Here is a 23,096-nt window from a genome sequence, read left to right as displayed (position 1 = left end):
CATACACTTCAACAAGCAGTTTACTAATAAAGCCTAATGCAAGATAAGTGAAACCACTGCAGCTAGAGCAGCTGTATGTTCTTGAAGGACATGCTAGGTGCCCTCTTTTTCTATACACAAGTTCACAGAAGGTCACAATACTCCTACATAAAAAGCCATGACCCTAAAGCCCCTAATTGCCCTCTAGACAGGGTAGTACAAACTATGCAATTCAGAGCCCAATGATTCCATGCTGAACGTCTCTAACAGCAGAATAAGGAATAAACACACAACAGAAGTGCCTCAACAACAACATGGAGAGTGCCACTTATATAAAATGGACTGACTCAGAGAAAATGTTGTTAGTCAAAAACTCAATTCAGTGAGCACAAACTAAACGCTGTGCTCTTGGAGTTGACCCACTTAAGGCTGTACAAAAAGATTCAGACTTTTGGACTTTTGGACACGCTGTCTAAGACCACTTCTGAGTCATCTGTTATTTCTATTTATTCATTTGGCTGATGATTTTATCCAAAATGAGACTGGACACATCCGAGCAGAATGTGTGCATAGACTGTGTACAGAAAAAACACAAATGAAACGAACAAACAAAAAACTAACAAACAAACTCTACACGTTCCTTTTTGAACATGTTAAAGATATTTTCTAATAAACTGTGTGCATACCTATTTTGATAATCTTTTTCCTATCCTCTAAGCTTTCATACATAGTCTTTTGAAAATAAATAAATAAATAAATAAATAAATGAATAAAGTACCAAGCTCACTTTCTAAGCAAGCTGGAGCAAGTTTATAGTATAAAAATAAGAATGAGTAATGCTTTCCATGTAAATCCTCTCAGTTCTATGGCTGCCTACAAGCTCTGGTCTGACTGGAGGTCATCCATGTTCATGTTCAAGCTATAAATGAAAAAGTCTAAAGATGACTATTAGTACATTGCTTTATAACCAAGCAAAAATAGTAAGCTTTAATCCTCCCAGGATGCACTGCTGAGTTTAAACTTGCATTTTTGACTCTTGTATCTCAAAAGCTTTAGCTGGCAGAGTTTCCGAAAAGCAATAAAACACAAAGATTAGTGTTAAATGGTCAAACAAGCATCACATTGAAAACAGTTTCTCCCGGTTAAGTCTTAACTTTGAGGTGCTTTTGGGAACCTGTACTTTTCAACTATAGTTCTACTAATCACTGTAAAACAAGCTGAATGAAAAACAAAATAATAGAATTTATATATTAAGTTAAATGTTCTCTTTATTTCCAAAAATATTTTAAAAATAGTGATAATAAAAAAATCATGATAATATTTTTCATGTAAGAAAGAAAACACAATAAGGCTCTGTGTTATAGGGGGAGCTACTGTTAGAACCCTGAAGTTGTTTATTTCCAAAAACAGCATGTTCAGACATACTTGATTCCTCTTATACCACAGCAATTTGCCAACAATGACTATTTTTACTTTAATTAAGAAATGACACTTCATGCTTTTTTTTCCTGTTTATTGTTCAATTTTGTTTAGCAGAACATTCACGAGACAAGTTAGCTCTGAACATGCATTCCCTCATTCATTCCCTCATCAGCCTCTCATTTCTTTCCATTCTCTCTTACAATTACTTAAACAAAATCACAGCTTGTCAAGATAAAAGATGTCATCATGCCAACATTTTGACTACCAAAGACCCTCGGGTTGTTGAAAATGTGCTTACTGATGCAAATGCTGACCATAGAGACCTTCCATAATATACTATAAACATGTTATGTTATGTTTTTTTTTGTAAATAATAACCCCCTTTTTTATTTGCTTTTATTAGTTTTAGCCTATGTGGCACATCCAGCAAACAAATCCCAGGGAAAGAGTTGTGAATTAGTGATAACCATAATGAATGTAATGCTTAAAACCATTAATGTAAACATTTATTTATTCAGAGCTCACTACCTGAGCTATGCTATAACAGAAATTTTCTTAACACCTTCTTCCCAGATTCAAGAGCAACATAGAATAAGATATGAACGAGTTTTTTCATCATGTGTCATGTTTTGCACATACATGTACCAATCATCAATGCATGTGTTCCGTTGGTATACATTTTCCTGCTATTTAGTCTTTAGGAGACTGCAGGCCCATTTAAAGTAACAATCACAATAAGACTTCAAGCCCCTCAGCTGTACAAACTTTTTATAGCCTTTGCAGCAGAAAGACCCGATGTATCTTCCTGCTGTCAGAGAGCATTTTATATCTTCTGGAAGTGCTGTACAACCGTGTTTTAAGGTTTCTGAGACATTCAATACCTTTTCATAATGCATTTCCTTTTTTGGGCCAGACCATACCGAACAGTTGCAAGTAGCTCCTGTTCCAGACTTTTATATTTACTTTTTTTTTTTTATCAAATTCCAATTGTCTACCTGTGGGCTTTGCGTCATCTATTTATCGTCGAATAGGTCTGCCTGCCAAAACGTCTGAGATCTGCTGTCGTTTTTAATCTTGACAGAGTATTGTCTGAGCAATGGCTCAATCAATGAATATAAAGAAGGTCTTTCTCCTGTGAATAGTGTGAAGCCTTGGCCATTGTATCTTAAACTCAGAAAGAGATATTTTGCATGAGCTTTAAGAAAATGTCCTTTATATTTAAGTTCAGTCATCAAAAATGTTGGGCATAACAAATCGACTATCTCATGAAACGGAAATATCATCATATGAAGTGGTTGAGTCATTTCTATGGTCTGTGAGTTTGGGTGCCTGAAAATATAGAAGAGTCTATGGAGATTTCAGGGCTAAGGCAATCCTCCAACATAATAATGTGTTCCCTCTTCACTTCAAGTGAATTAGAATGGGAGAAGGGAGACAGATTAGACTCTGAACACTTCCTGATGCCACTCACCATGATGTAATCAGTGCTATTTTAGCACCAAGAAGAAAGCTATTCTTTCCTTTAAAAAAGTCTCACACCACTATGATGGTTCTGTGGTTGCTGCCAGAGCAATTTAAGTGAACTCTTGAAGCTTGGCACATTAAATACGCAGTAGAATAGACAAGCCATAAAATCCTATCTTATATAATCGCATTGTGTATTATGCTCGTTTGCAACTATTTTAGGGTTTAATCATTTGGAAATCAAATGAGCTTGTTAAGGCTAGGGATTTACAACTTTCTTTCTTTCATACCACACTGTTTCTATCTCGTTTCGCTTCAGGCGTTGTTGGTAGAGAATTTTCACAGGAAGAAGGATTTTTCCGTCTTGTACACCTCAAGATCTGGGAAACCTACCAGAGAAGCAACCCAAGAGGCAGAAAAAAACTTCAAGAAGCTATACTCCAACTTTAATGGTATGGGAAGCACTTGAAAACATCCTCTTCGTATCCTCTTGTTGTTGCATTGCGTCAATCCAACCAGGAGCAGCTGTCATGTCATGTAATGTTATGTCATGCCATATTTTTGGACCTTAATTCAGGTGTTGCCCCAGCAACAGGTTGTGAGTGAAAGAAATGGTGATGCAGAGGCAGAAATAAGAATGAACTTTCTCTCTACCAAGCACTTCTCATTCAATTAGCCAGCTCCATTTTGAGCCATCCAATTCTCCATAGTTAAAAAAAAAAAATCTATAATTTGCCCTCCAATGCACATCAGCCACCCCAACCCAACCTCAAGCATCACTGCTTTCAAATTAGCTGCAATTTACATGTCATGTGTCTCTTTGTGGGTGGTTGATGGGGGGTTGCATGTTAACTAATTAAATAACTGAGCTTAAATGATGCCTGTTCTACTATATGCATGTGATCTCAAGCTTTTTAAATTATCCTGTTTATGATGCAGGTGATAAGCTCCCAAGAACTGAGATAAGCACTTAAGAATGGAGAGTACTCCAGCTTCACAAGGGGGTCTGAAATTTAACAGCGTAGCACTTTTTTTTTTTACTTTACTATAAAAAAAAATGTAAATATGTACAAGAAAATTGGCTGCCGTTGGCAAATGGTGCCACTTTTTAATCTTACATATCAGTGTATTGGTACTTTGAAGAAAGCAACTTTTTTGCAAATGTTATGCTTTGGTACATTAGGATCAAAGCATCGTACATGCACCTCCAGGATACTCTTCATAATGTCTGGGAATGGATTTTTGAAAGCATTGTAGAATATTGAAAAGACATTAAACTATTGAAAGTCTGGGTGTAGGATTCTCCTGGCATAGCAACAACGTCCCTAGTTAATGCTGTATATAAATTGCAATAAAGTAAATCATCTGAATCCTTGTGACTTGAGAGGAAAAACCTTCATCTGAAAGGATAAGGTGCTTACAAATTTTGAACAAATCACTAACTGAAATGTAGTCATTTTCTACATTTTATCTAGCACTTTATTCCTCCCCAAAAGAGATGGCACATGTCCCCTTTTGCTTCATCCATTTCAGCAAGTGAAGCTCTCCGGAGGATGCATCCATTCCCCCACTGGCTGCGATGTCAGCGCTCCTGTTCCCTGGAGAGACAGTGTCTTCTATCTGTTTTCTCTACTTTAGCACATTAACTAAGCCATTCTGCTCGGCAGTGTGAGAAAAAAATCTTCCCCAGTAACATCCCAAATATGGGGCACATCTCAAACCATGCAGGCAGACTGTTTATTTCAGCACTTGTGATTATGCCTCATGCCAATTAACTTCTATGGCAATTTTTTACTCCACATTTTAAGCTTGTTCTGGGTGAAATGTAATATATGCATTCTGTTCTAGCGTGTCTGCCTGTGAAGTTGTTTTTCATGTTAAAGCTTGTAGAGCCCTTGGTCACCAGTTCTGTTCACTTGAAAGAGAAAATGCCTCCAACAAACACAAACAAAGGGAGAAAAAATGAGCTCCCTAATGAGTTCCAAAAATGCAAAGATGCCCTGTGTGTTTTAGTATCAAATGTGACTTTCCTTAGGATGTTCCATTCACACTTACAGCCTTTAAACAATATTTTACAGGGTACATACAGTATGTTCACTTTTACCATGAAATGCCTATTATACTGTATAAGAAATGGAAGTGGTGCAATTGTGATTGAAATGCTAGTGTTAGTGTTAGTACAAAATAATGCATTTTGTAAACTAGAGGTTTGCATCTGCATTAGAATCCTGTGAGACCCAACAAAAAAGTAGTGGAGTGGATATTTTTTTTTTTAGCTTCATCTAGTAGGAAGCGGGCACTCACATGGGAAGCTCACAGCACAAAAAAGACCATAATGTAGGAGCATATTGTGTGCTTGCAGAGTGCCGAACGAAGCATTTACACCATTCAGGCAGAAGTGCTTCATTCTGGTTAGCGCCATTTTGTCCTGAATCAGTCCTCCAGGTTTGACAAGACAAGATGTTGCATTACTTTATTTGCAGATTAGCAAGTCACACATTTTGGCAGTATCTCCATATTATTATTTTTTTCATTACACTGGTCAAGCCACAGAGTTACTAAAAACTTCAAAGATGATGGGTAATAAATGTTCCCACACAGATTTTGTAATTAATAGAGGCTAAATTTATTCACACAAAGCAGGGAAACTGTATTTCATACATTTTACATTGATTTGTCTTACAGAGGTAGTGAGTAGGTCATGTGCATTACTTTTGAACAACAATACAATAGTTTTTTGTACGCAGTATGTCATCAATTGGCAGTACCTCGTTTGATTGTTACTGTACATACAGTGACTTCGAAGAGCAAATTAATTGCTTTATTTTTTGAGATGCAGGACTATCTAAATACAGAGAAAATGTCACACGCAGGTACAAATAAATGCGGGAGTGTAATGAGTGGTTGGGTATAGGTGGATTGAAATCCATAGGCAGAAATTTAATAATAAACACAATGAAACAATCAGGCAGGTAAATTCAATACACAGACAATTCAGTCAGTGAAGCAATAAATCTGAATTAATCCAAACTATCAGAAGTCAAGAGGAAGAGTAGCAATGGACAAACACAGGCAGGCAGAGGAACAGAACAGTAACACGGTTTGGTATGAAGCAGATCTAACAATACTTACATTTACAGCATTTAGCAGACACTCTTATCCAGAGTGACTTACATTTTCTTATTTCAGTTTATACACCTGAGCAATTGAGGGTTAAGGGCCTTGCTCAGGGGCCCTGCAGTGGCAACTTGGTGGACCTGGGATTCGAACCAATGACCTTCCGATCAGTAGTCGAACACCTTAACCACTAAGCTACCACATCCCACATGGAATACTTCACATGGAAGCTACCGCACATGTGGAATTTAACTGCTAAAACCCCGGAAGTGAACTTGAAACCCGGAACTGATCAGAATTCAAGCATTACAGAGAGTAAGCAGGATTTGTTAGAATAGCTTTAGGTGCAGTTGAGAGTAAAGGAAATCTGCTTTGAGACAATTTCCATTGTTAAAATGACTATATACATAGATCAATTTAATTGAGATACCTCTTGTGTAATATTCTTGTACCTCTGTATGATTAAGAATTTTGTCCTCATCACAAATGACCCACAGCTCCTTCATTATTTAAAACAGCCCTGATTTTTATATTTCTTCTTATTCATTTCATTTGATCCTGTTGTCGCTTCACTGTGTTAACATTTTAAATCAGCATGCACGAATATTACCAGTGAACATAGGTCATCCCCAGAATGTTAGCAAACATCTGATTTAGATCTCTTGGATAATGGTTTGCGGAAATGGTCCAAGATTTTTTTTTTGTAATTATGAACCAGTAATGAGTGCATTCGGATAACACACACAGTATTTAGGTCTTCCATCCATCCATTTACTGTGTCGTTTATTCATGAGACGTTCAGGGTCATGAGAAATCTGGAGTGTATCCCAGGGGACTCTAGGTTCAAGGTGGGGGACACCTAGGATCAACCCTTCACAGGGCACAATTGTGCACACACACGCACACACACACACACACACAGAAATGGCCAAATGTTTATTTTTGGTCTGACAACAAATATAATTTCAAAAGAAACCACAGATCAATAGATTGTTGTGTGTTGCCATGCCGACGCAGACTAAATGACAGCCCACAGGAAGCGTGGTAAAAGTTTTAATGTAACAGTGTATTCCTAGAACTGAAATTTTATGTAGTGAATACAGACAAGCAGAGTGATACAAACAGTGGGTGGCTTTGTGGGGTTTTTTTACTCTTCTTCTATTCATTCTGTGAATTTTGATCTTAGGGAACATGTTGCGCAAGACCACAGCTTGGAACAAATCCACAAGCTTCATCCTGACTCTGGTCTTCAAGAGAAACCATGATGGGATTCTTGCTCAATCTGCTTCACAGGAACTGTCCCACGTTCACAGGTTGGATCAACCGTCCTCTCAGTAGTTTCAACTGAATGTGTGAGTTCTACAAGTGTACTGCACATCTTTGACATCACACTGTGGCAATAATTTATTAAGGAACACTGTCAACAGTTTCAGCCTCAGTTACAGAATATGGCAAAATGTGCTTGCGCTGCAGGTACTGAATATGTAATACAAACTCGGTTTCAGTGAGCATGTTAACGTACACAGTGCCCTACAGAATTATTGGCACCCTTCGTTAAAATTTACAAGGATTACTATATAAAATAGAATATATTTAATTTATTTATTTGGTTATTAATTTTAATTTTATTTATCTATTTAAAGTTATATCAAGAGTGTGTGTGCCCTGCGATGGTTTGGCACCCCGTCCCTGCCTTGATGCCCGATGACGCCTGAGATAGGTACAGGCTCCCCGTGACCCGAGGTAGTTCGGATAAGCGGTAGAAAATTAATGAATGAATGAATGAATGAATGAATTTATGTCAAAAATTTCTACAATTTCTACAATTCACTGGTTCCCAAAGGGTTCCAAAACCCTTACCATTAATATCTTGGGATATTATAATATAGAATAACAGCATCTTGTCCCACTCTCCTAAAATAGAATATTGTAAGCTACTTTATTTTTTGAGGTACGTGTATCTGAGCTTCTCTCTTTAATTCAGACCCTGGGTTTTCAGTATGGTTCAAATCCAGAGACTGAGACGACCATCAGAATACTGATTTTGTGTTTAAACATTTATGTCTTGATTTGGAAATATATTTAGTTCATCGTCTCAATGAAAGTTTACTGGTTGAAAGACTAACTCGGGGGCTGCATTTTGTAAGAAGTTCAGAGAACAGAATGTTGTTGTGAAACTGGCATTTAATAGTTGATTTAGAAACCTGACAGCCACAAACAATCAAAATGTGCAATGCTACAATAGTGCAGTCTCTTGTGAATATACAGTGTAAAGCATAAATAACCACTGTTACAAGTACATATTGTATTGCTTTTACATACTGTATCAGTTTGATAATATACAATAGTCTTAAAGTTAAAACTTTAATCATGATCATATTCAAGTTCCGGTTAAAACCATTAATAAAATTTGACTATAGTATAGAAATAAAAGAAAATTTATTATAATCACACTTTCAAATGTCACCCAAATGAGGAAGGGTTCCTTATTTCCTCTCAAGAATACTTTCTCATTTTCATCTCATCTCATTTTCATCTCATTTCATCTCATGTCTTGCTCATTAGGAATACATTTTAATAAAATATATTATATTACAAATATGTTGTTCTCCTTGTTTGGATGGAAGTGAATTTTTTTGTTTGTAATATAATTTTATGCTGTCATATTTGCTCACATTTTTATGAAGGGTGCCAACAATTCTGGAGGACACTCTTCATGCACATGCCACAAGACCTTTGTCAAATATAATACACAATGAATAATGTATTATCCCACGGAAAACCAAAACCCTTCAGTTTAAAATCCTTCACAAAAGTCAAGACATGACCTCAAAGATCACAGTACTACCTTAAAACATGCCAGAACCTGACCCAGAGATTTTTTCCATACAACCGTCCAGAGATCACAGGGTCCCGTTCGATATATTGACTAAAATGACATAAAAATTTCTTAATGAACCAGAGCGAGTGTGGAGCCAGCGAGCCAGAGTAGACCAGCCTCTGAGATGCACTGCTACTGGCCAGCAAGTAGAGTGGGGTGGAAGAGATCAGCATAGCTCTAGTGGAGCTGAGATCGTGCTCTGAGATCGAGCAGGAAAATCAATGCATTTGTGTAATGTATCAAAGACCGGGACTCCACATGGCTCTGTGAAGTAATCAGTCATCTGCAGGGGATCGTGGCAGCTTTCCTTTATTTATTTATTTTTCCTACGAAAAGTCTCTACTGCAGTCTTGTGAATATGTTAAGAATTAATAATAATTACTTTAACATTACTATCACATACTAGAGGGTTTAGACACTTTACTAATGCCTGTAAAAAGAAATGTAATAGGTTTTAAACAGTGGTGTCACAGCTGTTACTGAAAATTCATCAACATCAGTGTCAAGAATTCAGCAAGTTTATTGAATTTGTAGTTATGTAAAAGAAAATAATGCCATGATTTGTTGGATTTGTAAGGTCTTGTAATGAAAATATGTACATCGAAGTCGCTTTGTGAAGTCATAAATCCAAAAAAAGATGAACGCAGCTCTTGTACGTTTTTAAGGTCTACAAGCTACTTTTATGCCACTGACACCTGAGGACCTTCATGGCATGTGTGAGACTTTGGGAAAGAAGATTCTACCTGTGCTAGATTTTATCAAATGCAGCAAGCTCGCTGTGGGCATACTGTTTCTTTTCATGTTTTTTTTTTAAATCCAAAACTGGCTCTGGAAGAGAAGGGCCATGGAGGTTTGTACAGTAAGTCATCTCACTTCTCACAGCATGAATATATCAAGTGGAGGCAAAAAAAAATCTTTGAAAAAGAGCTTTGATAAAAAAAAAAAAAAACAAAATGGAAGAAAATAGTAGAGACTTCAGTAGAATTTGGGGAAGAGTTTGAAGTATGTTTTAAAAAGAGTGCCATCATGTTCACCTTACACACAAGCTGGAATTTAATGTTTCTCTTCACGGGTGTTCCTGATGAAGCGAGATACATTCCAGTTTATTCTGTAATCAGATTCAATCTGATCCAGACCCACTCGCTCTACAGTACATTACCATTTAGTTCATAAAGTTTAACCCACTGATCAGGAAAAACTGCCACCTTCAGAATCCAAAAGACTGTGAATTGAAGCACTTGCATAGATCACGTTTGCATTTCATTTGGCTGAACTCTCCAGGCGTTTATTCTAGAAAGTTGAGATTGAATTAGAGTTGTGACAGAAGCTGTTTGAGCACCACAGAGACATGATGCTTATTGCATTAGTCACTCATTCTCAGGCAAAGCCAGGCAAAGGAAATTCCATTACCCCACTATTAAAAACAGAATCGATTTTATCTGAATTGTGAGCAACACATTCATTGCGTGAATAATGCGCCCCGTCGAAATCAACCCAGATGCTCAAGCTCTCAAATTTCTCATTCCAGCCAGTCTTGTTCTTTGTTAAGTATTGAATTACACGAAATTACAAATGATCCAAAATATATCAATATTGAAGCAGTCGATGGCAATGAATAAATGATCACCACAGGAAGAAAATGTTCATTCCCATGCAAGCTCACGAGATTTACAAACATAGTATGTATATTGCATTCCATCACAGTCCAGCTACAGAGAACATCTGCTGACAGTAGAAAAAAAAAGATAAGCGATTTATCTTTTTATTGAGACATGCTTACTTAATGATAATGTGGCAATTAACGAAACATTAGCAGTTCTGGTAATGAAGAAGCAACACTGATGTAGTAAAATGGTTGCGTACACTGTAGATACTGTAATTACAAAGGAGTCCCGATCATCTTCTCGCCATCCTCCTCATTGCTACATCATCCCAAAGCTCTGGCACAGAAAAAAAAAAAATCCCATAAAATATTCAGCATAGGAAAAAACATTACTTGGAAAGAAAGGAAAGTAGGATCTTCTTTTTCTCTTTCTCCTCTCTCTCCCTGGGTTACTGAAAGTAAAGCATGCAGCATTTCAACCGTACAGCATGAAATAAATAAATAAATAAATAGAGAAATAAATAAATAAACCTGGCCTGCCCCAAGGTCTGAGACAGCGGTGGGGAAAATGAAGCATGCTGGAGGATATGTATCCGTAATAAAAATGGCCATAAAGAGGATGAATGACAGTAGGGATAATAGCAGGCCAAGCTCACACTAAACAGGAGCAAGAGCAAAGTGCCGTTTAGATGACTAACCTCACCAGGCCAAAAAAAAAGACCCAGACAGAGAAAAAAAGGGGGTTCAGAGGTCAACCATGAGAAAGTGCCACACAAGCAAGAAGAGTGAAAGTGAATTGTAATATTTTAGCATGATTTCTAGGTTTTAGTGGAAAGAATCCCATTTTTCACAGCTTTCCGAGAGACAGGATGTGATGAAAATTCTGGGAAAGTGGAGCTGCATTTCCAGCACGTTAGAGGGTAGGTTGAAATGGCTCCAGCTACTTACTGTGCACCAGGATGGCAATAGATCACATATGTGTCTATTACTACTACTACTACTACTACTACTACTACTACTACTACTATTATTATTATTATTATTATTATTATTATTATTATTATTATTATTATTATTATTACACTCATGCCTCAGTATCATCATGCTTCTTGATGGATAATAAAACGTGTAATAGGCCTAAAATAATATCTATGTATCTGTATACAGTAGGTATGTATGTAAGCTGAGCTTTGCTTGCTCTCAAAACAGCCTTATGTAGTTTTTTTTCCTGGCATGGATTCCACAAGATGTTGGGAAGATTTCTTCAGGTTCATGTTCACTTGTTTGCATCATGCAGATTTTCAGGTACATTTTTCTGCTGTGAATCTTTTCTACCACATCCCAAAGGTGATCTGTTGGATTCAGATCCGGTGACTGGGAAGTCCACTAAAGAACACTGAATTCACTGTCCTGTTCGTAAAACCAGTTTGAGACCACTGTTGCTTTGTGATATGGTGCACTTTCATGCTGGAAGTTAATAAATTAACATGAATATAAATATATATATATATATATATATATATATATATATATATATATATATATATATATATATATATATATATATATATAAAATATATAAATTGTGAGCATGAAGGGAAGCACATGGTCAGCAGTAATACTCAAATAGGCCGTGGCATTCAAGCGATGATGGATTGGTATTAACAGGTCTAAAGCCTGCCAAGAAAACCTTCCCCATACCATTACACCACCTCCACCAGCCTGGACTGTTGACACAAAGTAGGTTGGGTCTATGTATACATGCATTTGGCACCAAATTCTGACTCTGCATTACAATCTTCATCAAAAACTGAGATTCATCAAAAATCTCAGATTCCATTCTCCAACTGTCCAGTCTTGGTGAGTCTGGGCACACTGCAGCCTCAGCTTTCTATTCTTGGCTGACAGAAGTGGAACTTGGATGTGGTCTCCTGCTATTGTAGATTTGATGTGTTGTGCTTTCTGAAATGCATTTTGGCTCATCACAATTGTACAGAGTGGTCTTCTAAGTTGCTGTAGCCTTTCTGTTAGCTCAAACCAGACTGGCCATCTTCTGTTGACCTCTCTCATCAACAAGGCTTTTCCCTTCACAGAACTTCAAGACACTGGATTTTTTAGTTATTGCATCTTTCTGAATAATCTCTAGATACTGTTGAAAATCAGCAGAAATACTGAAACCAGCTGGCACCAGCAAACATGCCATTATAAAAGTTATCCCATTTTCCCCATTCTGATTTTTGATTTGAACATTACCTGAAGCTGTTTCTCAGTATCTGGATGATTTTATACATTATACTGTACTTCTGCCACATGATTGACTGCTATCAGATCCATGTATTTACAGAAAATTAATCACACCGTCTGACCAATAATATTGGAGAATTCCACAGCCCTGTGGTACATCATGTAATATTAGCTAAAGAAACTGACTTAATATAGGTTGATGCATTCAGGTTACATTTTAGTGTAAATATTGCAATTAGGAATAGAGAATACAGTATGTGGCTCAGGGGCGCTTGAAGGGATTCAGTATGCTGACTGACTGTATCAGCTGAGAAGAGAGCAGGAGCAAGCACAGGTGCTGGAGCACACTCTAGCGGAGTTAGCATTAGCACCCTATCTACAGGAAGTCGGTCCATCTGACACCAGGCTTGTGAGTCATACAGTCACACCATGCACAGGTGTCTCACCTCTTACATAACTACTGAACGGAATCACAACTACTGTGTCAGCCCTCGTTCATTTAGCAACACGGTGCTTGAACTGTTGCTGCACTAGACACTCATTCTCCAGCTCAGTCAAGAGAAGGAAATGTTTTTATTCAACTATTAAAAACAAAGGAGATTTCCACTCAGCTGATGCAACATGTTGAAAATGTGAATGAATGTTAGTTCTGTTCACTGTTGACCGACTCTATTATTTGTGATAAACAACAGACAGAAAAATCCACTTCACATGCTTGAGGAACCACATAATGGAATGGTCTGATGTTACAAGTATTGAATAAAAGATGTCAGAAGGTACATGTATTAAAATAATAATTTGTGTTTTTTTAATGTGATTAGGAATTACGGAACAACTTCAACATTGGTTTCTATCATTTAAAAAACGATGCAAATGTAAGTCATTGCATACTATACTGGTGCTATTGTAATACAGTCTACTTTAATAATATCTACTGCCATCTGAGGAAACTGAAAGTTTAAGTTGCAAAAGATTAAAAAAAAATATAGCAATGAATGTTTTAATTTATAAAAAAAAAAAATATATTTTTAAATATTGTTCTACTTTTAGTATATGGGTCATTTTGACCTGAACATGTAAACCTTGTATTTTAGGATATGGTCGTCCCTATGGAACTTGTTCAGAATCAGGCCGCACAGCCTCCAGCCTCATCATTACCATCCTTAACTACGATCTGGAGCTGTTATTGAAGGGTAACTTCTGTTACAGAACAAGATGAGTAAGTCCAGCAGACATTTAGTTTAATGAAATTGTGGCTTATGCAAGCAAATAAGCAGGACAGTGTTTGGAATGAAGAACCTCAACAGCACAAGGCACATCCACAGCATCTCACTGAGCCATGAAGCGATATACAGTACAGGATGAAGGTTATTTTATTCCATGCATTTTTTTTTCACAGACAATATGAGCACCAGGAAAAAGGAGATAGAGAAATGAGGAGGTGGAAGAGGTGGCATAAAGCTGGTTGTGGTATCTGGTGCTGACGTGTTATAATTGCATCTCTACTAGATTAGTGTCACATTGCGGTGAGATTAGCTCAGATCAATGTAATGTGATGTATGTGATATTGCAACTAAATCTGCCATGAATAGGGAGCCATGGGGGCATCCCATTACGGAGCTGCTCATATGGGCTCAAAAGAACAAAGCACATAAAAGGACTGTACTGGTAAATTAGAAAAGACTCCATTTAAACAGAGCAAGGAGAGAATTACAGTAGACAACCACCAACATATTGGTCTACTATCCATAAACATTTTATTGTGAAGGAGAATAACTTTGACAAGGAGTATAATAACACTGGAGCTGATTTTCTTTTTTAGCTTTTATAGTTTTGCCAGAGACGCTCAGTGCTCCCTGTGCTCGCTCTGAATATCTATAGCTGACCAGCTGAAATCCAAAATAAGCAGCTTAATGTTCTCTCTCTTCCTCTCTGGAGTCTTAATAATTCAGACTGCAGGGCACTTTGTTTTGAGTGCCGCTGAAGAAGATGGTTTTCTCCTTCTAGTCTGGCACAGGGCAAGCCAAACTTAAAAAAAAAAAAAAAGAGCCCAAAGGAGCAGCTTCCTCTTCCTGTTAATCACCATTTCTCCCTACTTCTCGCTCGGAAATCTGTCCATCCCGTCACGCAGACAAATGGAGCTCAGCAGGCCTTATGTATATGACTTCCTACTGCGCACCGTGATGGACGAGTGGTGTTTGTCAATTTGTCCGTGTTGTCTAGCCTTAGAACCTTGTGAGAAATTCGCCTCCTCCTCATCTCTCTCCCTCTGTCCTGGCAGCAGTTGAAGGGATTGACACGGCAGTGCTCATTGTATGAGGAATGAGTTATAAAAATCAGCTGCCGACAAATGATTTTTTAATTAGCCTTTAAGGCGCTGTGTTTAGAGAAGTTATGGCAGCCGTGTGAATTGCTCTCTGATAGTCTTTATCTTCGGCCCACAGCTGCAGGCTCTAATGGCAGACACCATGGACACCCTTGAAGGCAAGCGGACTGATCAGGAACGTGTGTGGAATGCAATGCAAAAGGTAAACAGAAGCAGAAAGGGGAAAAGTGACATCACGTGTGTGCTAATGCCATGTGTGTCCTCAAACACACACACACACACACAGTTTGTTTATCAGGCATTTCTTACATGTGAATTGTCTGTGTGTGTGTGTGTGTGTGGGTGGGTGGGTGGGTGGGTTGGGGTCAGTTGGTCGATTCCTTTTGGCATGATTGTCACCCTTGTTATGACTGCCACAAGCTTCTGAACTTTCAAATGGCAGCCCTGTCAGATAAGGCTGTAAGCTATTTAATATTTCAGTTTTGTCCAGATTATTTTCTCTTGCTTATTAGCGTAGCGCTGGCATTTAAACTCGATATTTTGAGTCGGGAAATAAAACATTTTCTCCCAGCAAGAAAACAAACTGCTGCACACTGCTGTTTTTTCAAAATATCAGCCAGGAAGCATGGGAATCAACATGTTTTTTGTAGGTTTTTTTTTTGCGCTATCATGCCTAGTTGCTTTCCATTGACCCTACAGCTCCAGTGAGAGACTACTAAAGAATACTGAGTGCTGAACTCAGATGAAGATGGATCGTGTCAGTTAAAATGCATGAACGAGAGTAAATAAGTTTTGCTTTGATGTAGAACTACTGTATTTAACATGCCTGAAATGCTATCTGTATTTTAAGATACAGTTTTGGACATGAGTTCTTCATCCTTAGTTGAACTTTTATGCCCAAGAGCTATTTCAAGATCTGTGGCACACCAAATTGGCACTGAAGAATTGCACAAAGAAAATAGCTAATTGCTGCCATCCACAAACAACAGCATGAAATTATATAACTCTCCATATATGATGGTGGCAGTATTATGTCTTTAAAAAAATTACAGCACACTGTTGTAGAAAGGACATTATTTATATTTATATTATTTACTGTCCAGCGTCACACAAAAAGGATGGGTTCCCTTCTAAACCTGGTTACTCTCAAGGATTTTTCAGGGAGTTTTTCTCTTAGGGAGTTTTTCCTTGCTTCATCTACAAATGTAAGTAGGTTGATGTTGTTTTACCTCTTAAAAGAATCACTTGTATCAAAGGTTTTTAGCTCTATTTTATGTTCTATATGTGGTTTGTTTCAGTCTAATGACTTTTAATGATTTTTTATAAATTCTCTCACTAGCCTACCATCCAGCTTGAGGTACTATGAAATTCTTTTTCATGAAAAAAAAAAATTCAAAGATATCACTCCTGCCTGTTAAAATAATAAATAAATGGCAGGGGTGATGTTTTAATACACGATTTCATAGTCGTATCAGCAGAAATTGAGTCAGTATTTTATTGTGTAGGCAGGGTTCTTACCAGTGCCCCAACTACTGTACACTATATTCTGATTCATCCCTCGGGGTTTATGGAGCTGATTGAGACTCACCCAAATACACAGTATCAATACAGTAAGTATAAAGTACCTATAGTGACTATTTATATAGTGAGCCAAAGAAATGAACCTTGCTTACAATTTTACACCGCAAGCATCGGTATAATCATTAAATCTCAAGATAATCTGTCCCTGAAAAATATAACTAGCTACAGCATATGAGCAGAAATGTTGAGTAGATTAGCAGATAAAACGGGTTGGCAAATAAAATACTACACATGCTTCATTCTGTTTTGTGGCTAACTAAAGCTAACTGTAAATTAGAAGCATGAGCTAGTTACATAAGCTTTGGCTACACAAGGTTCAGTTAGATCACAAAACTTTAGTCATGCAACAGCTATAAACACAAGTCTATGAACACAAATGATTCATTCATTTGGTAACTGCTTTACCCTGGTTAATGCCACTGTGGATCTGGAGCTTATCCCATTCTTCTGCCAAGAAGAGAAATCTGAGGCTACAATGGGCACAGACTCAGTACACCTGCACAGTTGAAGTTTGGAAAAATAAAAGTGCCTCTTTACATTTATTCCTGCTGTAACCTCTGTAAGATTATTGTTCTTGCCTTTTAACAGATGCTTTTTAAGATGCTTTTCTGCTCAACGTTGTTGTAAAGAGTGGCTAGAGAGTCTTCCTGTCAGATCAATCTTACTACCAGTCTGGCCAAGCTGCTCTGCCTGCTCTTATCAACAAGACATTTCCTCCTGCAGAACTGCAGCTCCCGAGATGATTTTAAGTTGTTGTTGTTGTTTTTCACACCATTCTCTGTAATCTTTGGAGACTGTTGTTTGTGAAAATCAGCAGTTTCAGAAAGACTCAATCTAGCCTTGCTTGCACCAACAACCACACTAGTCTCTGAGATCACTTGTTTCCCCATTGTTATGTTTGATGGGTTTATTAACTGAAGCTCTTGATGTGTATATACATGATTTTATGCATCCTGCTGCAGACACATTGTTTGATTAGATAATTGGATGACTGAGCAGTTTGTTTTACTTCTTGTTGTAGCTTTTGGTCAGATGAACAGAATTATTCGATTAGCTTGTTTGAGGAGGTTACATGTTTTATGTTTTTACAAATGACCATAAATGCTGCTTAACTCTGGAGCTCCATTTCAACTGAAACATTACTGGGGTATCTCCATTCCACCGCTAATTTGCTTTGGATGAACAGAGAGATCCACCCTCCTGCCAGCGCAGGACTCCACAGCCAGCAATTGGCCACTAATGCTCGACAGCATCTGATGTTCGACAGCCAACTTGGTGCGACAGGGATTGCTGATTAGCAGTGAGGAGGTAAAAATGTGCTAATCTTTACTGTTTATCCTTAGTGCAAGTGTTAAGCATTGATGTGGAGGCCGTCTGGAGGTTTTGAGGATGTTGTGACAGGGGTGATTAAGTTTCACATAAACTCCTGATTGCATGCATGGAAGCAGTTAGAAAAACAAACAAGCAAATTAAACTTGAAATTAACTTAGAAATTAAACTTTGTTTATGAACCAATAGATGGTGAAGTTAACTTTTGGTCATCTGAGATACAGTGCAGAGCTGATGGGGTGTGTTGGCTTTGGGCTGAGCCCTCCAGGGGTCCTGTGGTGCCTGGATCACGATGGTGATGAACAATGCTGAACTTGGCAAGTTGACACTCACAATCAAAGCCAGTGCATGAGTGAGCCAGTTCTCCTAGCCACAGTCAGGAGTTACTGAAAGCTCTTATTAATCAACCCATCAGGCTCCAACACACTCACATACAAACAGACACACACTCTTCTACAAACAGACCACGTTTACTGCATGTTTAAATGTCCCATACATCATGTATTACCAGTGCTAATAGGGTCAAATCTGACCTGAGATCAGCCATGGTTTAAAAGAGCAACACACACACGAACAGACTGTGATAACATTTTAAGAATGCAGTCTGTCCTTTTTCACTAATCAGCTCATAGACATAATCCTACATCACAGCATAAACAGACTTTCTTCTGAATATATTTGCTATTTAGCTAAACAGCCAAGTAATTTGTTGTTTGTTTGTTTTTGTTTTTTTTTGCAGATCTTGCTATTAATCTGTTTTTGATACCCAATCAGGATTTCTGGCCATTACTGGCCATCAGTAGACAGTTTACCCTTCACAAAATTCATAGAGCTCTGAACATAAAAATCCATATTTAAATGCTGTTGATGCCCTTTCAATTTTTGTTGTTTACGAAAAATGAAACCAAACTCAACCTAATCATTTGGTTCTGAATGAGCTTGGAATATTTTCCACAGACAGATTATTTAGCAAACGAGAATCTAAAAACTGTCTTCTTTGACAGTTAACACAGTTAAGTCTTGGCTTATTGTTTAGATATCATCCATGAAGCTTGTTATTATAGTAGGTGAGCTATGAAAGGAATCAAACTCTTCAGGACATATTGTTAGAAGAAAATAATCAATGCTGGGGTGGTGTGATATGTTCTGACTCAAAGAGTTAATCAAATCTGATTATTTTCCAGTAACTATAGAGTTGTTGTTTTTTTCACCACTGTCTTAATGAGAAAAAAACTGCATATTACAGTTTAAATAAATTACATAAAACTGTCATATTACATCAAAACCAGAAAGTACAAAGTCCTCTATTTTAAAAAATATTGTTGTGGTAGAAAATTTAAAGTACATTATGCTGACACTGGAGACTCCTTCCATAAATGTTAAAAAGATTTAGTATCTTCATTATTGTAGCTTTAATGAAATATTTCAGCATTGTTCATACTACAGTACTCTTAGCCCACCACATCTAGGTGACAACATCACGCAAATTTAAAACTACAATGATTCCACTCAATAAAGGTCTTGAAAATTGATAAAAAATGCTAGGTCTAAAAAATAAAGGTCTTACAATAAGCATGAGATAATGCTTTACTAATGCAGCTCTTATGTAGATTTATGTAGATTAGACCAAAGTGAATATGAAGAGAACTTCCAATGACTTCCTGATGTTTTTTAAGTTTCCAGATGAAAAATCAGGGTCTTTGGTGTTAACACATAACCTGAATGTCTTCCATTTAAAAAAAAAAAACAACAAAGTTCTCTGAAAGATTATTAACTGTCCCAAGGCGTTCCGTTCTAAGTATGTTTCAAGGAAACGTTTCTCAGAACAGGAAATTATGCTGAAATTGTTGTCCATTGTAATGACATATACGCTGCAGAAGAAGTGGATAAAAGTTGAATAGAAAATTGCTGGAGTATCGCTTTAATATCAGAATTCATGGCTCCAAGCTTATGCACATATTCACTGATTTTCTTCTACTTTCTTATGAGCTTGACCTTTCTATAGCAAAGGACCATTGAAAGCTCAAGCACAATCCACCTCGTAAACTTCATGGATCATGAAAGATCATGAATTAATTTATCTCTACATCATAGAAATTTCTAATCAGCGATCAAACCGCTTCATATACTTTCCTAGTAGTGGTCACCCTTACTTTATGGAATAGTAGACCAAGAGCATGGGAAATTTATGAAGCTTAGAAACACTGCCTTGGCAGAAATAAAACAGGAGTGAGGGTTGATTTCTCTCCGTCCAAGTCTGTATTTGTGGGAACTTAAATCAAAAGGTCTTTAGCTGACAAACCCAACGGCTGCGTTTTGACATACGATGGCCTACACTGACTCGTCTGTTCGCTTTGGTGAGCCACTGGATGCAGATTCTCAGACTACCTGGTCCATCAGCTTGAAATAAGTGCACTCTAGCCCTTAGCGTCCATGAGCAGTAGAAATAACTGTGAGTAACACACCCCTGGGATGAGCCACCTTCATTTTTCTGCCTTGTCTCTTAAAAGAGTGAAAGTGATGCATGGCTGGCTCTTTCATGCAGCAGTGCCTGTAGATGGAGTCCGGAGATAAAAATAATCAAGGCTTCACACACACACTCAAAAAAATGTGAGCTACCAAAAGCAAAGCGGTTGAGTATGCGGAAAATATTGCCAAAAGACTGAGATGGGGTTTGGAGAGAGCAGAGGTGAATAATGCATTATGTTTGTAGCCGGTACAGCCTGTGTTCTTGACCTGTAGAGGCCTTGCATTTTGGCTCATGCTTTGACAGATTCTGGCAGCTTTGATGGGCATTTTGACAACTCTCAAATCAGAGACATGGCCTCCGGACCAGCTCTGAAAAGGCTTTGGCCAGAGCCTTGTGAAGCTCCGCCTTCTGTCAGTTAGTGCTTTTTCTTTTTCATTTCCTCTGTCAAGCTCCTTCACACAAACAAACATAAACATACACACAGCAGAGATGCAAGTTGCACATTAATAGAAGACCTAATGGTTGTCTGCTTAGAGTTTAGAGTTTTGTGTGTGTGTAACCACTCTCTGAAAAGAGCGAAGGAGTGCATTTAGGAGGTGAATTGACTGTTGAGTCCACTCCTGTGTCAAATTTATGTCAGAGTCCAGGGAAAAGAAGCTCTCAAAACAGTGTCTTGGGATGACTCCTGACTGAATTGGTAAACAGGCTGTCTAACATCACTCACACTCTCTTTTTGCTGCATTAGCTTTTCCTCCTAATCTTTCTCTGTCTTCTTCTGTTCATTGTTCTCTTTTTCTCTGCCCTCCTTCAATTTTCAAGCTTTTCTTTTTTTTTCTACAGTAGCTTCTGTTTCTGTATAGGCTTTTTCATTCACTTTCTCATTGTCCATTCACTTTCATATTGCACTCCTCCTTCTGTTCTTTACTCAAAGCACAGACAAAAAAAATCCCATGCTTGACTATATCCTCCAGAATGAAGGAGAATGGGAAGTACACAGCCCCATTCTACCATCTTCAGGAGGTAATTAAACCTCCAGTGGGATGAAAATGGGATGAAAATATGGGTCTCTTGGTTGAGCTTTCGTTGTAGTTTCCCTGTATTGTGCACTTCTGATCCTGCTCTTGTGTTTGTGGTGCTCTGTAGGTGGAAGTGACTGAGGACTTGATCTATCAGTGGGAGAATTCTTACTTGAAGAGTCAGGTTCACCAGACTGTCAGAAAACAATAAAAAAGAAAGGCAGCGAAGCTCTGAAACACAATGCTTTCTCCATGCCTAAGGCGGTTACTTCAATACTTCCGGGCAAATAAGGAGTTCCCTGAAAACAGCCTTCTGTAGACATAAGGCCACACGAGCAGTAACTGGACTTCACATTTCAGCCAAATGCAGTTTGAGACATAAGTGCCCATCTTCACAGTGAGTGTTTACCAGTCCCCATTACTTCATACTGACAGAAATAAATAAACTCTGCAACTTGGTCCTCTCTCTGATTTAAGGTCTCCTTTTCTAACCTCTCATAGTTTATGACTTAGACACAGTCTTAAGCTCAGCTCTCTAGAGGACACACAACAATTGCGATAGCTTATAAAACAGATACCTTGTTCTACGTCAACATAGACATCTTTCGCATACACATTTCATCCCATCCAGAAGCGCATCCATGTATCATCTGATCCAAACTTTATAAAATATTTGATCTATATATCAAAAGGATAAATAGTATTAGGTTAAAGTGTCAATTTTCTATAAAGCATCAACTGAGATAAGAATGTTGATAAAGCACTTGATGCTAGGGCTTCATCTTAGGAAAGCTATAGAGAATAATATTGTTTAATATTGTACATGAGTGCATGATACAGTGTGGAGGATATGCAGGGAATGCTGTTTTTCTACAATTATAAAAAAAAAAAAAAAAAAAAACAGAAGTCTATTATTTTCCAATAACAGCATGTCCTTTTTTTTTTTTTTTTACTTTACAGCCAATGTGTTTGGATTAAATTCATGCTCATAATGTTAGCGTTAATGACGTCACCACTTGCTAATACAGGTTCTGTATTGATTTTCTACTGTATCACTTTAAATAGTGACACTATCAGTGAAACTATTAACATCCAGGTTTTTCCATTTATTAATCACAATACGTGTCTTCGAGTTGAACTCATTGCTGATTCATACATTAAGGGTTCATATTTGTAAAGCAAGCCATATAATACACACATTTCGCCTATATGCATCTTAATCCTTAGTCTGTTTTGAACGGCATGGACTGTGCCTGAAGACAATTAGATGCTGGCAGCTAGGGACAGGGCTCTATGCTACGTCGCAATCAGCAATAAGAGAGCCTATTCATTCCCATGCAGAATAAATTAATGGCGCGTATCGAGTGGCCAGAAGGGGGAAACCATTTGCATTGTACAGTATTGGCATGTTGTAGAGATTAATTATGCCCGTAGCATTTTTGTAATTGATAAACAGTCATTATAATCCGGCTTACATGTATAATGCATGAAGGCAAAAGGGAAATGTGTTGGATGTTGGCTGAGTCTTAGCATTGATATCAACAGAAACGTTGAAGACAATGTTACCGACAGCTTAGGTTTAAAATATTGTAACTTTTTTTAGGACAACTAACTGACTGCTCTCTGTTTATTTGTGTAGGTAGCAATTATTCATCTTTTTTACT

General features: G+C 37.7%; 1 protein-coding gene across 1 annotated transcript in view; it reads left to right on the top strand.

Annotated features, from left to right (window-relative positions):
* Positions 1–21,643, top strand: part of LOC132853574 (spermatogenesis-associated protein 16-like) — a 42,744-nt gene extending 21,101 nt beyond the window's left edge. The window contains 5 exon segments of the mRNA XM_060881469.1: positions 11,320–11,386; positions 12,950–13,119; positions 15,155–15,238; positions 20,689–20,826; positions 21,560–21,643. Coding sequence (XP_060737452.1) covers positions 11,320–11,386; positions 12,950–13,119; positions 15,155–15,238; positions 20,689–20,826; positions 21,560–21,643 — 543 coding nt within the window.
* Positions 21,644–23,096: the final 1,453 nt, after the last annotated feature.

This window comes from Tachysurus vachellii, chromosome 1, assembly GCF_030014155.1.
Source record: "Tachysurus vachellii isolate PV-2020 chromosome 1, HZAU_Pvac_v1, whole genome shotgun sequence".
NCBI classification, from domain to species: Eukaryota; Metazoa; Chordata; class Actinopteri; order Siluriformes; family Bagridae; genus Tachysurus; species Tachysurus vachellii.
Note: the sequence above shows the minus strand (reverse complement) of the source record. Positions and strands in the feature narration are given on the sequence as shown.